The sequence below is a fragment of the Zophobas morio genome, unplaced genomic scaffold (genome assembly GCF_036711695.1).
Source record: "Zophobas morio isolate AGI-343-1 ecotype UQ-CSIRO unplaced genomic scaffold, CSIRO_AGI_Zmor_V1 ptg000014l, whole genome shotgun sequence".
NCBI classification, from domain to species: Eukaryota; Metazoa; Arthropoda; class Insecta; order Coleoptera; family Tenebrionidae; genus Zophobas; species Zophobas morio.
The window spans coordinates 23339412-23356184 of NW_026972119.1; the positions used below are offsets into that span (position 1 = coordinate 23339412).

At 38.7% G+C, this 16773-nt stretch overlaps 1 protein-coding gene across 1 annotated transcript in view; it reads right to left on the minus strand.

The window, feature by feature from the left end:
* The window catches only part of LOC135128675 (max-interacting protein 1-like), a 605308-nt gene extending 589311 nt beyond the window's left edge, over window positions 1-15997 (minus strand). Inside the window, exons 1-3 of the mRNA XM_064055683.1 lie at window positions 15761-15997; window positions 15585-15678; window positions 15438-15467 (exon numbers count right to left, since the gene is read on the minus strand). Of these exons, the coding sequence (XP_063911753.1) occupies window positions 15438-15467; window positions 15585-15678; window positions 15761-15818 (182 nt within the window). The 5' untranslated portion in view covers window positions 15819-15997. The remainder of the gene's footprint in view (window positions 1-15437; window positions 15468-15584; window positions 15679-15760) is intronic.
* Between the last annotated feature and the right edge of the window lie 776 nt (window positions 15998-16773).

The following is a 16773-nucleotide window of genomic DNA, read 5'->3' on the forward strand; positions in this document are numbered from 1 at the left end:
TCGCTCACAATACCATTAAGAGTATTTATGTCCCATTGTAAGAGCAATAAAGGAGATTAACTTTTATTTTGAAATATTTCTAGAACCACGTTAACAACCCATTCGCCGATGTACCCCTTTACAATACAATAAAAAATATGTTTGGGGTAGTCAAGTTGACATTTAACTTGACAGCATTTCCTAGATTTGCGTATCAACTTTTCGCGGTTTGTTGTTTCATCTTTTGCTTTGTTTGGGTGATAAAAATCGGTTCGTCTCAGAACTGGTTGCGACTTTTCTGTTTACCACATTTTTACAAAAAGTGGCTTTTCCTGAACAACACAAAGTATCCAAACGGTATAAAAGTAGATGGACTTGGCAATATTCAATCGTACTATGTATGGAAAAGTTTCGACAATTCCCTGACCCTGCCGTAGACTATATGCAAATTTTAAACGTCTGGTACGTTTTTCAATGGTGACACATTATTTCATCTTTGTGGCTAAAAATCATAAGAATGTGGACTTCAAAAACGCAATTAAATAATGTTTTCTAACAGCAAATTGAAAATTAAAAAATATGAGTAACAAGAAAAATATTGAAGGTCATAAGGTTCCATTTTTAAAAATGGCGAAACAGTAAATTTCGTTAGAGGGCATGTCATTTGGTAATATCACTTTTGTCTCAGCAAGTACTAGCCCCGCCCACCCGCCCATTAATTTCTTAGATAGTAGGTGATTTGCCAAAATCAGTTTTATCTTAGCAAGTGTTAGCCCCGCCCACTCACCCTTTATTTTCTTAGAGGGTATATTATTTGACAATAGCAGTCTTATCTTGGCTAGTACTTGCTGATTTTGGCATATAATATAATCCCTAAGAAAACAGAGGGCGCGTGGGCGGGGCTAGTATTTCCTAAGATACGAGTGATTTTGGCAAATGATATTCACTGTAACGAAACAGAGGGCGGGTGGGCGGGGCTATTACTTCGTAAGATACGAGTGAATTTGGCAAATCACATACCCTCTAAGAAAATAAAGGGTAGGTAGGCGGTACTAGAACTTCCCTCGCTTCTGAAATACAATCCAACAAATACTACTCTGAAAAATTACAAAATTTGATTTTGCGGAATTTTACTTTTTGTGATAACCTCTATGGAGTAAAAACAATACAGAAGGTTCTAATCACAGTGTAATAGAAAAAAATGAAGGTTTCAGCTTCTTAAAAAAAGACACTTGAGGCCCCGGAGGTTTCGCCTTCTTTAAAAAATAACAGTTGAGACCCCCGAGAAGGTTTCACATTATCAAAAAAAAGACATTTGGCGCCCCCGAGGTTATACATTATTAAAAAAAATCATTTGGGGCCCTCCAGAAGGTTTAACATTAAAAAAACAAACAGTTGAGACCCCCGAGAAGGTTTCACATTCTTAAAACAAAGACAGTTGGGCCCCCGAGAAGGTTGCATATTCTAAAAAAAAAACATTTGGCGCCTCCGAGAAGGTTTCGCCTTGTTTAAAAAATGACAATTGAGACCCCCGAGAAAGTTTCACATTATCAAAAAAAGACATCTGGGGCCCCCGAGAAGGTTTAACATCCTTAAAAACCACAGTTGAGACCCCCAAGAAGGTTTCACATTCTTAAAACAAAGACAGTTGGGACCCCCGAGAAGGTTTCACATTATCAAAAAAAGACATTTGGCGCCCCCGAGAAGGTTATACATTACTAAAAAAAATCATTTGGGGCCCTCCAGAAGGTTTGACATTAAAAAAACAAACAGTTGGGACCCCCGAGAAGGTTTCACGTTCTTAAAACAAAGACAGTTGGGACCCCCGAGAAGGTTTCATACTATAAAAAAAAACATTTGGCGCCTCCGAGAAGGTTTCGCCTTGTTTAAAAAATGACAATTGAGACCCCCGAGAAGGTTTCACATTATCAAAAAAAGACATCTGGGGCCCCCGAGAAGGTTTAACATCCTTAAAAACCACAGTTGAGACCCCCGAGAAGGTTTCACATTCTTAAAACAAAGACAGTTGGGACCCCCGAGAAGGTTTCACATTATCAAAAAAAGACATTTGGCGCCCCTGAGAAGGTTATACATTATTAAAAAAAAATCATTTGGGGCCCTCGAGAAGGTTTTACATTAAAAAAACAAACAGTTGGAACCCCCGAGAAGGTTCCACATTCTTAAAAAAAAAGACAGTTTTGACCCCCGAGACGGTTTCACATTCTTAAAACAAAGACAGTTGGGACCCCGAGGTTTCATATTCTAAAAAAAACATTTGGCGCCTCCGAGGTTTCGCCTTCTTCAAAAAATGGCAATTGAGACCCCGGAGAAGGTTTCACATTAAAAAAAAAGACATTTGGGGCTCTCGAGAAGGTTTTACATTCTTAAAAGAAAGACAGTTGAAACCCCCGAGAAGCTTTCATATTCTAAAAAAGACATTTGGCGCCCCCGAGAAGGTTATACATTATTAAAAAAAAATCATTTGAGGCCCTCGAGAAGGTTTTACATTTTAAAAAATGACAATTCAGACACCCGAGAAGGTTTCACATTATCAAAAAAAGACATCTGGGGCCCCCGAGAAGGTTTCACATCCTTAAAAACCACAGTTGGGACCCCCGAGAAGGTTTCACATTCTTAAAACAAAGACAGTTGGAACCCCCGAGAAGGTTTCATATTCTAAAAAAACCATTTGGCGCCTCCGAGGTTTCGCCTTCTTTAAACAATGGGAATTGAGACCCCCGAGAAGGTTTTACATAAAAAAAAGACATTTGGGGCTCTCGAGAAGGTTTTACATTTTAAAAAATGACAATTCAGACACCCGAGAAGGTTTCACATTATCAAAAAAAGACATCTGGGGCCCCCGAGAAGGTTTCACATCCTTAAAAACCACAGTTCGGACCCCTGAGAAGGTTTCATATTCTAAAAAAAACATTTGACGCCTCCAAGGTTTCGCCTTCTTTAAAAAATGGGAATGGAGACCCCCGCGAAGGTTTCACATTAAAAAAAAAGACATTTGGGGCTCTCAAGAAGGTTTCACATTCTTAAAAAAAAGACAGTTGGGACCCCCGAGAAGCTTTCATATTCTAAAAAAAACATTTGGCGCCTCCGAGAAGGTTTCGCCTTCTTTAAAAAAATGGCAATTGAGACCCCCGAGAAGGTTTCACATTATCAAAAAAAGACATTTGGCGCCCCCGAGAAGGTTATACATTATTTTAAAAAATCATTTGGGGCTGTCGAGAAGATTTTACATTTTAAAAAATGACAATTCAGACCCCCGAGAAGGTTTCACATTATCAAAAAAAAAGACATCTGGGGCCCCCGAGAAGGTTTAACATCATTAAAAACCTCAGTTGAGACCCCCGAAAAGGTTTCACACTCTTAAAACAAAGACAGTTGGAACCCCCGAGAAACTTTCATATTCTAAAAAAAAAACATTTGGCGCCTCCGAGAAGGTTTCGCCTTCTTTAAAAAATGGCAATTGATACCCCCGAGGTTTCACATTATCCAAAAAAGACATTTGGCGCCCCCGAGAAGGTTATACATTATTAAAAAAAATCATTTGAGGTCCTCGAGATGGTTTTGTATTTTAAAAAATGACAATTCAGACACCCGAGAAGGTTTCACATTATCAAAAAAAGACATCTGTGGCCCCCGAGAAGGTTTCACATCCTTAAAAACCACAGTTGGGACCCCCGAGAAGGTTTCACATTCTTAAAACAAAGACAGTTCGGACCCCCGAGAAGGTTTCATATTCTAAAAAAACCATTTGGCGCCTCCGAGGTTTCGCCTTCTTTAAAAAATGGGAATTGAGACCCTCAAGAAGGTTTCACATTAAAAAAAAAGACATTTGGGGCTCTCGAGAAGGTATCACATTCTTCAAAAAAAAGACAGTTGGGACCTCCGAGAAGCTTTCATATTCTAAAAAAAAAACAGTTGGCGCCTCTGAGAAGTTTTACATTAAAAAAACAAACAGTTGGGACCCCCGAGAAGGTTTCACATTCTTAAGAAGACATTTGGCGCCTCCGAGAAGGTTTTACATTTTTAAAAAGACAATTGGGACCCCGGACAAGGTTTCATCTTCTTAAAAAAATACATTTGGGCCCCCGGAACTCATTTGGCGCCCCCGAGGTTTTACATTTTTAAAAAAGACAACTGGGACCCCCGAGAAGCTTTTACATTTTTAAATAAAGGGGCATATTCTCACCTTTTCGAGAAAGTGAGGTAATTTCACCAATAAAAAATTTGTTATGGTGTCATAAACATAGATAATACACAATACGAGAGAAAAAGAGAAAAAAGAAAAAACCACTAGACCACGACCAGGATGCCTTACGTTATATTTTTCCAAAAAGTTAGACAGGTAAGGAAAAAGTCAAAGCGAATTCGTACCCCACACTTACAGGACTATGTTGTTATATAACAGTTAAGGCTGGCGTCTGGTTCGGTTTAGCCCTATACTAAATACATTGAACACATCGTCGCGGTTTCCGGAGTGGCATTTTAAAAATATGAGATATATCGCTTTAAAAAAATTATATTTGGAATTAACAAACTTCAGTCAAGAGGACCTCCATATTTATATTCATATCTAGTATGCAGTTTTTACAAAAAAAAATATAAAATTGAACAACTTTTACATCACATTTTAACCGGCACATTGATGCTTTTTTTGACGAAGTGCTGAAGTTTTTTGCATTCTGAGATAGGTCCCCTGGGGAAAAGTGTCAGCTTTCTTTTGATACCATTTATAATATTAAAAAATCCACGACTGAGGTAAATAACTCGCGAAAAGTCAAAATCTATTGAAACGAGAAATCGGCATTAAACGAGCTATGATGCGGTAGCAGAATGCAGGTTTACTTAGATTCTGACTTGGTTGGAGATTTCAGTATTTTAAAAATGCAATTCCGGAAACTACGACGATGTTTTCAATGTATTTAGCATTGGGCGAAACCGACCCAGACGCCACCCTTAAATCGAATAAACATAGACTTCTTTGAAATGACGTCATCAAATTGTTGCTGAGGATGATTAGCAAAATGTTGGTTACCAGATTACGTGTTTAATAAAACGCAGACACCAAACAGACACACAGGGACGGAAACGGAAGACTTCGTGCAACACCCTTAAATGATTTGGAAGAGTCTCGGAATAAGATAACACACAAAATTAACGAAATTAACAATTCAGATGTTAAAATTGTTTAATAATTCAAAATGTAAGAGAATGTTCCACTGAATTACGCAGATAATTTCACTCCAACGTAAATACACTCACTAGAAATGTCCATGGTAACAGTTTGAATGTCACTAAAGTTAAAATAAATCGTTTTGGTAACGTTTCCATGAAAATATTACAGAAAAATTAGTAACACAAGATCTACGAAAAACAGTATTTGGTGGCAATATGGAACTATAGCCACGAAAATGTCGATTTTGATCCTTTCTCCGACAGCAGGAAACAGTTACGACGGCAACCAGAAATAAGAAAACGGAGTTCAAATACCCTGAGTAAAAACGACAATATAAAAATGGCAAAATTATGGAACTGGGATGAGCCAGAAGGTTTGCAGAAACGATTTTTTCGTAGCGTATTCTTTGGGCTGGCCTGGACACGTGGCGAAGGTGTGCATTGTATCACGGATTATTTTAAACATGAGAAAACGATTAAGGGGGAGTTAACCCGATGAGTAGGTATAATCCCATGTTTGCTAAAACCGCACAACATAGGACGAAGAAATCTTCGTATAGTAAGTGGTTTTTAATAAACTCATGGACAAAAGAACAAAAATATAGCAAGAGATCGTCTATTCCTAACCCCTAATCCGTTCTGGAAAAACGATAACTCTAAAGGCTGGTACAAGAACGTGCCACTTTATATAAATATAATTTCAAAATGGACCCAAAATTCGGCCAGGCTTATTGGACTTGATATCAAGGCGAACAAAATCACGAAAGTGCGGTAAATCAAATATCTAAAGCTAGAGGATGATCAGGAACCTATGAAAATGACATGACATTCAAACTCTTCTTCAATTGGCGCTATGTCCAACTCGATCCTTACTAATTTTTGTGGTGAAGAATCACTGGAACCTTTCCGGGGCTAATTATTTATACGTAAATTAACAGTCTATGAAGCTGCCACCTTCAAACTGGTAAATTTAAATGCACTGAGTCGCCTATGAGATGTTACATTCATCGTCCCTAACCTTGTTTGCTATTTTTATATTTTGGGGTCACAACTTTGGGTTGTTCTAAGATCTGACACTTAGACCTGGTTTATAGAAACCGAAGTTAAAGTTAATTCGCGATTAACTTTTAATTGAGGTTCGTTGCTAGGCGACGTGCAGGTTTTAACCAATCACGAACTCCCATTCCACATTTTAATCCAGTGTTAAATTAATGGAGGATTAAATATTTAACTCGCGGTTCTATAAACCGGCCCTAAATATATTAGTGAATTTTGATCAACTTGTCACTAATTTTTGTCTGCGAATTCGAAAACGTCCACCAATGTGGACTGCGGAAAATCCACACTTTTTCATTTCATTCATAGTTTCTTAGTGTTTTAACAATAAAGTAAATGCTGTTTTCAGGAAACATAAATGCTGCGAGATGAAATTTAATTCCAATTTTAAATCAACTGGATGATGATGAGTTAGTTTATGGTTACTTTCAGCACGATGGTGCTACTGCTCATACAACTCCTTGCGACTTGAACTGAAACCAGTGCTTAAAAAACCTTATTCAAGAACGCAATGAAATAATGTTTTCTAACAGCAAATCGTAAATTGCAAAATATGAGTAGATTTGATTCAGTTATTTGCATAATTTTCTATTCGAAACAAGAAAAATATTGAAGGTCATAAGGTTCCATTTTTAAAAATGGCTAAACAGTAAATTTCGTTAGAGGGCATGCCATTTGGTAATATCAGTTTTGTCTCGGTAAGTACTAGCCCCGCCCACCCGCCCATTATTTTCTTAGAGAGTAGGTGATCTGCCAAAATCAGTTTTATTTTAGCAAATGCTAGGCCCGCCCACCCGCCCTTTATTTTCTTAGAGAGTAGGTGATATGCCAAAATCAGTGTTATTTTGCTAAGTTCTAGTACCAACCACCCACCCTTTATTTTTTTGAAGGGTATATTATTTGGCAATAGCAGTCTTATCTTGGCTAGTACTTGCTGATTTTGGCATATGAAATAACCTCTAAGAAAACAAGGGGCGGGTGGGCGGGCCTAGTATTTCCTAAGATACTAGTGATTTTGGCAAATGATATTCACTCTAATGAAACAGAGGGTGGGTGGGCGGGGCTAGTACTTCCAAAGATACGAGTGATTTTGGCAAATGATAAACACACTCTAATGAAATAAAGGGCGGGTGGGCGGGGCAAGTACTTCCTATGATACGAGCGAATTTGGCAAATCACATACCCTCTAAGAAAATAAAGGGTGGGTAGGCGGTACTAGAACTTCCCTCGCTTCTGAAGTACAGTCCAACAAATTATACTCTGAAAAATTATAAAATTTGATTTTGCAGAATTTTACTTTTTGTGATAACCGCTATGAAGTAAAAACAATACAGAAGGTTCTAGTCACAGTGTAATAGAAAAAAATGAAGGTTTCAGCTTCTTAAGAAAAGACAGTTGGAGCCCCGACAAGATTTAATATTCTTAAAAAAAGACACTTGAGGCCCCGGAGAAGGTTTCGCTTTCTTTAAAAAATGACAGTTGAGACCCCCGAGAAGGTTTCACATTATCAAAAAAAGACATTTGGCGCCCCCGAGAAGGTTTTACATTAAAAAAAAAGACATTTGGGGCTCTCGAGAAGGTTTTACATTGATAAAAAAGACAGCTGGGAACCCCAAAAAGGTTTCACATTCTAAAAAAAAAAAACATTTGGCGCCTCCGAGAAGGTTTTGCATTAAGAAAACCAACAGTTGGGACCCCCGAGAAGGTTTCACATTCTTAAAAAAAAAGACAGTTGGGACCCCCGAGAAGGTTTCACATTTTTAAAAAATAGACAGTTGTGACCCCCGAGAAGGTTTCACATTATCAAAAAAAGACATTTGGCGCCCCCGAGAAGGTTTTACATTAAAAAAAAGGGATTTGGGGCTGTCGAGAAGGCTTTACATTGATAAAAAGACAGCTGGGAACCCTAAGAAGGTTTCACATTCTAAAAAAAATAATTTGGCGCCTCCGAGAAGGTTTTACATTAAAAAAACAAACAGTTGGAACCCCCGAGAAGGTTTCGCCTTCTTTAAAAAATGACAATTGAGACACCCGAGAAGGTTTCACATTATCAAAAAAAGACATTTGGGGCCCCTGAGAAGGTTTTACATTTAAAAAAAAGACATTTGGGGCTCTCGAGAAGGTTTTAAATTGATAAAAAAGACAGCTGGGAACCCCAAAAAAGTTTCACATTCTAAAAAAAAAAAAACATTTGGCGCCTCCGAGAAGGTTTTACATTTAAAAAAACAAACAGTTGGGGCCACCGAGAAGGTTTCACATTATCAAAAAAAGACATTTGGCGCCCCTGAGAAGGTTTTACATTAAAAAAAAAACATTTGGGGCTCTCGAGAAGGTTTTACATTGATAAAAAAGACTGTTGGGACTCCCGAGAAGGTTTCACATTTTTAAAAAGAGAATTGGGGGACCCCCGAGGTTTCCTATTCTTAAAAAAATACATTTGCGACCCCCGAGAAGGTTTTACATTAAAAAAAACAGTTGGGACCCCTGAGAAGGTTTCACATTAAAAAAAAAAGACATTTGGCGCCCCCGAGAAGGTTTTACATTTTTAAAAAAGACACTTGGAACCCCCGAGAAGGTCTTACATTTTTAAACAAAGGGGCATATTATCACCTTTTCGAGAAAGTGGGGTAATTTCTTCAATAAAAAATTTGTTATGGCGTCATAGACATAGATAATAAACCGAAAGAAAAAACCAGTAGAACACGACCGGGATGCCTTACGTTATGTTTTTCCAAAAATTTAGACGGGTAGACAAAAGGTCAAAGCGAATTCGTACCCCACACTTACAGGATTACGTTGTTATATACCAGTGAAATCCAATAAACATAGAATTCTTTGAAATGACGTCATCAAATTGTTGGTGGGGATAATTAGCAAAATATTGGTTACCATTTAACCATCGATATGATATTTCTAATATACATACAAAATTTGACAACAATCGGTGCAGCAATTTCGGAGATGAATAAAATGTAAATCAAACAGACACATAGAGGGACGGAAACGGGAGACTAGAGGTCATGAAACGTCGAGAAAATATAAACGTGGCCATTCGTGACTCTCGGGCAGTAAAAATCAATGTATGCAACACCCTTAAATGACTTGGAAGAGTTTCGGAACGGGATAACACACAAAATTAACGAAATTAATAACAATGCAGATGTTAAAATTGTTTAAGAATCCAAAATGTAAGATATCAGACCTTACAGAATGTTCCACTGAATTACGCAAATAATTTCACTCTAATATAAATACACTCACTAGAAATGTCCATAGCAACAGTTTGAATGCCACTAAAGTTAAAATGAATCGTTTTTGGTAATGTTTCCATGAAAATAATACAGAAAGTCAGTCGTACCATTCCAAAAAAACAGAAGATCTACGAAAAGTAGTATTTGGAGGCAATTCGAGGTGTTCTGCAAGGAAAGAAATTAGAAACTTGTTCAGTTTGCATCCATATGGAACTATAACTACGAAAATGTCGTTTTTGATCCTTTCTCCGACAGTAGGAAACAGTTACAACGGCATCCAGAAAAAAGAAAACGGAGTTCAAGTACCCTGAGTAAAGACAACATTACAAAAATGGCAAAATTATGGAACTGAGATGAGCCAGAAGGTTTGCAGAAACGATTTTTTCGTAGCGTATTCTTTGGGCTGGCCTGGACAGGTGGCGAAGGTGTGCATTGTATCACGGATTATTTTAAACATGAGAAGACTATTAAGGGGGAGTTAACCCGATGAGTAGGTATAATCCCATGTTTGCTAAAACCGCACAACATAGGACGAAGAAATCTTCAGATAGTAAGTGGTTTTTAATAAACTCATGGACAAAAGAACAAAAATATAGCAACAGATCGTCTATTCCTAACCCCTAATCCGTTCTGGAAAAACGATCACTCTAAAGGCTGGTACAAGAACGTGCCACCTTATATAAATATAATTTCAAAATGGACCCAAAATTCGGCCAGGCTTATAGGACTTGATATCAAAGCGAACAAAATCACGAAAGTGCGGTAAATCAAATATCTAAAGCTAGAGGATGATCAGGAACCTATGAAAATGACATGACATTCAAACTCTTCTTCAATTGGCGCTATGTCCAACTCGATCCTTGCTAATTTTTGTAGTGAAGAATCACTGGAACCCTTCCGGGGCTAATTATTTATACGTAAAAATTAACAGTCTATGAAGCTGCCACCTTCAAACTGGTAAATTTAAATGCACTGAGTCGCCTATGAGATGTTACATTCATCGTCCCTAACCTTGTTTGCTATTTTTATATTTTGGGGTCACAACTTTGGGTTGTTCTAAGATCTGACACTTAGACCTGGTTTATAGAAACCGAAGTTAAAGTTAATTCGCGATTAACTTTTAATTGAGGTTCGTTGCTAGGCGACGTGCAGGTTTTAACCAATCACGAGCTCCCATTCCACATTTTAATCCAGTGTTAAATTAATCGAGGATTAAATATTTAACTCGCGCTTCTATAAACCGGCCCTAAATATATTAGTGAATTTTGATCAACTTGTCACTAATTTTTGTCTGCGAATTCGAAAACGTCCACCAATGTGGACTTCGGAAAATCCACACTTTTTCATTTCATTCATAGTTTCTTAGTGTTTTAACAATAAAGTAAATGCTGTTTTCAGGAAACATAAATGCTGCGAGACGAAATTTAATTCCAATTTTAAATCAACTGGATGATGATGAGTTAGTTTATGGTTACTTTCAGCACGATGGTGCTACTGCTCATACAACTCCTTGCGACTTGAACTGAAACCAGTGCTTAAAAAACCTTATTCAAGAACGCAATGAAATAATGTTTTCTAACAGCAAATCGTAAATTGCAAAATATGAGTAGATTTGATTCAGTTATTTGCATAATTTTCTATTCGAAACAAGAAAAATATTGAAGGTCATAAGGTTCCATTTTTAAAAATGGCTAAACAGTAAATTTCGTTAGAGGGCATGCCATTTGGTAATATCAGTTTTGTCTCGGTAAGTACTAGCCCCGCCCACCCGCCCATTATTTTCTTAGAGAGTAGGTGATCTGCCAAAATCAGTTTTATTTTAGCAAATGCTAGGCCCGCCCACCCGCCCTTTATTTTCTTAGAGAGTAGGTGATATGCCAAAATCAGTGTTATTTTGCTAAGTTCTAGTACCAACCACCCACCCTTTATTTTTTTGAAGGGTATATTATTTGGCAATAGCAGTCTTATCTTGGCTAGTACTTGCTGATTTTGGCATATGAAATAACCCCTAAGAAAACAAGGGGCGGGTGGGCGGGCCTAGTATTTCCTAGGATACTAGTGATTTTGGCAAATGATATTCACTCTAATGAAACAGAGGGTGGGTGGGCGGGGCTAGTACTTCCAAAGATACGAGTGATTTTGGCAAATGATAAATACACTCTAATGAAATAAAGGGCAGGTGGGCGGGGCAAGTACTTCCTATGATACGAGCGAATTTGGCAAATCACATACCCTCTAAGAAAATAAAGGGTGGGTAGGCGGTACTAGAACTTCCCTCGCTTCTGAAGTACAGTCCAACAAATTATACTCTGAAAAATTATAAAATTTGATTTTGCAGAATTTTACTTTTTGTGATAACTGCTATGAAGTAAAAACAATACAGAAGGTTCTAGTCACAGTGTAATAGAAAAAAATGATGGTTTCAGCTTCTTAAGAAAAGACAGTTGGAGCCCCGACAAGATTTAATATTCTTAAAAAAAGACACTTGAGGCCCCGGAGAAGGTTTCGCTTTCTTTAAAAAATGACAGTTGAGACCCCCGAGAAGGTTTCACATTATCAAAAAAAGACATTTGGCGCCCCCGAGAAGGTTTTACATAAAAAAAAAGGCATTTGGGGCTGTCGAGGAGGTTTTACATTGATAAAAAGACAGCTGGGAACCCCAAGAAGGTTTCACATTCTAAAAAAAAAAACATTTGGCGCCTCCGAGAAGGTTTTGCATTAAGAAAACCAACAGTTGGGACCCCCGAGAAGGTTTCACATTCTTAAAAAAAAAGACAGTTGGGACCCCCGAGAAGGTTTCACATTTTTAAAAAATAGACAGTTGGGACCCCCGAGAAGGTTTCACATTATCAAAAAAAGACATTTGGCGCCCCCGAGAAGGTTTTACATTAAAAAAAAGGCATTTGGGGCTGTCGAGAAGGCTTTACATTGATAAAAAGACAGCTGGGAACCCTAAGAAGGTTTCACATTCTAAAAAAAATAATTTGGCGCCTCCGAGAAGGTTTTACATTAAAAAAACAAACAGTTGGAACCCCCGAGAAGGTTTCGCCTTCTTTAAAAAATGACAATTGAGACACCCGAGAAGGTTTCACATTATCAAAAAAAGACATTTGGGGCCCCTGAGAAGGTTTTACATTAAAAAAAAGACATTTGGGGCTCTCGAGAAGGTTTTAAATTGATAAAAAAGACAGCTGGGAACCCCAAAAAGGTTTCACATTCAAAAAAAAAAAACATTTGGCGCCTCCGAGAAGGTTTTACATTAAAAAAACAAACAGTTGGGGTCACCGAGAAGGTTTCACATTATCAAAAAAAGACATTTGGCGCCCCTGAGAAGGTTTTACATGAAAAAAAAACATTTGGGGCTCTCGAGAAGGTTTTACATTGATAAAAAAGACTGTTGGGACTCCTGAGAAGGTTTCACATTTTTAAAAAGAGAATTGGGGGACCCCCGAGGTTTCCTATTCTTAAAAAAATACATTTGCGACCCCCGAGAAGGTTTTACATTAAAAAAAACAGTTGGGACCCCTGAGAAGGTTTCACATTAAAAAAAAAAGACATTTGGCGCCCCCGAGAAGGTTTTACATTTTTAAAAAAGACACTTGGAACCCCCGAGAAGGTCTTACATTTTTAAACAAAGGGGCATATTATCACCTTTTCGAGAAAGTGGGGTAATTTCTTCAATAAAAAATTTGTTATGGCGTCATAGACATAGATAATAAACCGAAAGAAAAAACCAGTAGAACACGACCGGGATGCCTTACGTTATGTTTTTCCAAAAATTTAGACGGGTAGACAAAAGGTCAAAGCGAATTCGTACCCCACACTTACAGGATTACGTTGTTATATACCAGTGAAATCCAATAAACATAGAATTCTTTGAAATGACGTCATCAAATTGTTGGTGGGGATAATTAACAAAATGTTGGTTACCATTTAACCATCGATATGATATTTCTAATATACATACAAAATTTGACAACAATCGGTGCAGCAATTTCGGAGATGAATAAAATGTAAATCAAACAGACACATAGAGGGACGGAAACGGGAGACTAGAGGTCATGAAACGTCGAGAAAATATAAACGTGGCCATTCGTGACTCTCGGGCAGTAAAAATCAATGTATGCAACACCCTTAAATGACTTGGAAGAGTTTCGGAACGGGATAACACACAAAATTAACGAAATTAATAACAATGCAGATGTTAAAATTGTTTAAGAATCCAAAATGTAAGATATGAGACCTTACAGAATGTTCCACTGAATTACGCAAATAATTTCACTCTAATATAAATACACTCACTAGAAATGTCCATAGCAACAGTTTGAATGCCACCAAAGTTAAAATGAATCGTTTTTGGTAATGTTTCCATGAAAATAATACAGAAAAAGTCAGTCGTACCATTCCAAAAAACAGAAGATCTACGAAAAGTAGTATTTGGAGGCAATTCGAGGTGTTCTGCAAGGAAAGAAATTAGAAACTTGTTCAGTTTGCATCCATATGGAACTATAACTACGAAAATGTCGTTTTTGATCCTTTCTCCGACAGTAGGAAACAGTTACAACGGCATCCAGAAAAAAGAAAACGGAGTTCAAGTACCCTGAGTAAAGACAACATTACAAAAATGGCAAAATTATGGAACTGAGATGAGCCAGAAGGTTTGCAGAAACGATTTTTTCGTAGCGTATTCTTTGGGCTGGCCTGGACAGGTGGCGAAGGTCTGCATTGTATCACGGATTATTTTAAACATGAGAAGACTATTAAGGGGGAGTTAACCCGATGAGTAGGTATAATCCCATGTTTGCTAAAACCGCACAACATAGGACGAAGAAATCTTCAGATAGTAAGTGGTTTTTAATAAACTCATGGACAAAAGAACAAAAATATAGCAACAGATCGTCTATTCCTAACCCCTAATCCGTTCTGGAAAAACGATCACTCTAAAAGCTGGTACAAGAACGTGCCACTTTATATAAATATAATTTCAAAATGGACCCAAAATTCGACCAGGCTTATTGGACTTGATATCAAGGCGAACAAAATCACGAAAGTGCGGTAAATCAAATATCTAAAGCTAGAGGATGATCAGGAACCTATGAAAATGACATGACATTCAAGCTCTTCTTCAATTGGCGCTATGTCCAACTCGATCCTTGCTAATTTTTGTAGTGAAGAGTCACTGGAACCCTTCCGGGGCTAATTATTTATACGTAAATTAACAGTCTATGAAGCTGCCACCTTCAAACTGGTAAATTTAAATGCACTGAGTCGCCTACGAGATGTCACACTCGTCGTCCCTAACCTTGTTTGCTATTTTTACATTTTGGGGTCACAACTTTGGGTTGTTTTAGGATCTGCCACTAGTGTCATTCTACTTTGACACTAAATTTAGTGAATTTTGATCAATTTGTCACTAATTTTTGTCTGCGAATTCGAAACCGTCCACCCTTTTGAACATATCCAGAGCCACTACAGGTAATTAGACAACACCAACACAGTTTTATCCACACATTTAGCGACCAAAGGGTCGCTTTTGACGTAAGAACATGGTTTAAGTCGTCTTCAAATACGAAAGACGACGAACACCGGAACCTTTTTAGTGCGGCCCCAGCACCTACATCGACCGAAAAAAGTATCGACAGCAACAACCACCACGGAACAGTTCGCAACACGTTCGCGTAGCAGGCGCTGAATCGAACAATAACAGTCAATAGTAGTGCGTCCCGCTGGCAATTACGTAGGGCACCGAAGGGCCCACCGGCGGATTCCCTGCCTCCACGTCAGCCGCTTATGAAACTCTTTAATAGAATGATTACTCCGTAAGCGAGAACTGTTGCCAAGCGGTTTACGGCCTTGTTTCGTTGCACCAGCAATTGCACTGGCAGCATCACCTTCGTTCGAACTTCACACAAATCACAAATCACGCACGTCACAGCACTGCCGCCGGCCAACGCCACTCACCTATTTTTCTCCAGTTCGTTGTGGGATGTCCTGCAACAAAGAAACGGCAATTAGGCAAGAATCACGTGGCGCGCCGGAGTCACTGTTCGCGCCGCAACCTCCCCAAAGACACCACCGTCCGTCGGTCGGACCCCTTAGCGCACTCACCTATTGCCCTGAGATTTCTTGTTCTTTGGCCTCTTCGAAGCGCTCCTGAGGTCGTCGGGGATCCGCACGGTCGACGCGTAACCATGCTCGGCTTCTGCAACAAAGTACAACAACGGCCGTCAAAAACAGCTGATGCGTCGAAAGCGGCGACGGCGGCCCGCGCTCCAGCCACTGACCTCTTTCTCGTCGCTCTATGAACTCTGCTGCTTGTAGAAGGACATTGAGGGCGCTCATATTAGTGAGAAGTTTGCTTGGAAATACAGACAAAGGTACCGTCCCGCGAGTCGCAACGATGCACGTCCCCACACGCACTGGAACACACTGACTGGCGATTTATCGTATCGATGTATCGTGTGGCGGGCAGCGAGTCGTCGGCGGCGGATGCGCGACGGCTTCTGCGCCGCCAGCGATTCATCGCGAACCACTCTGTCTCTGGGGCCAACAGCTGGTCGTGTTTACATTCGGGCGCTGCGCTGGGTGGCGGTCGCAGGAGATGCAGGAATCGCGAAAAATTAATTGGGGCAATGGGCAAGGAAGCGGACGTTGGGGCTGCTGCTAGACCCCGGAAAATGGGTTCGACGCACCGTTTTTGCAATTATGACGTTTCATTCGATGACATTTGTATACACAGCGTACTTGGATGTTAGAGCGGGATAATTATTAATTATCGCTTATGCAACCCAACATACGCGACGTGATAAACTAAGTTTATGTATACAGAGTCGCCAAAAAAGAACTTTTGGCGATTTTTTCAAATTGTATACTTCATTTGTTTTGGAGATGCAACATGGTAAAATAAATTGTCAAAATAAAAATACTAAAAATCAGAAAATCGTAGCTAGCCTTAACAATACTGTCACCTGTCATAATCCTTATTAGAGCTCTATAGAGCTTTCTGAAAGATTTAAATAAAAAATCACGTTATTGAAAAAGGATCAAATTAACATTTAAAAAATAATAATTTTACAACAAATGTTTTCAAATGAATTTGTTAGAATATTAGGAGGAATATCAGAATCACATTTAATATTCTTTCCTGGAGTTCTTCGATGCTTTGCTCGATTTTTTACATAACCCCACAGAAAAAAGTCAAGTGGGGTTAAATGCGGTGACCCAGCTGGCCACTCAACTGCTCCCCTTCGTTCTATCCACCTTGCAGGAAAAGTTTCGTCCGAATATTGAATTTTCA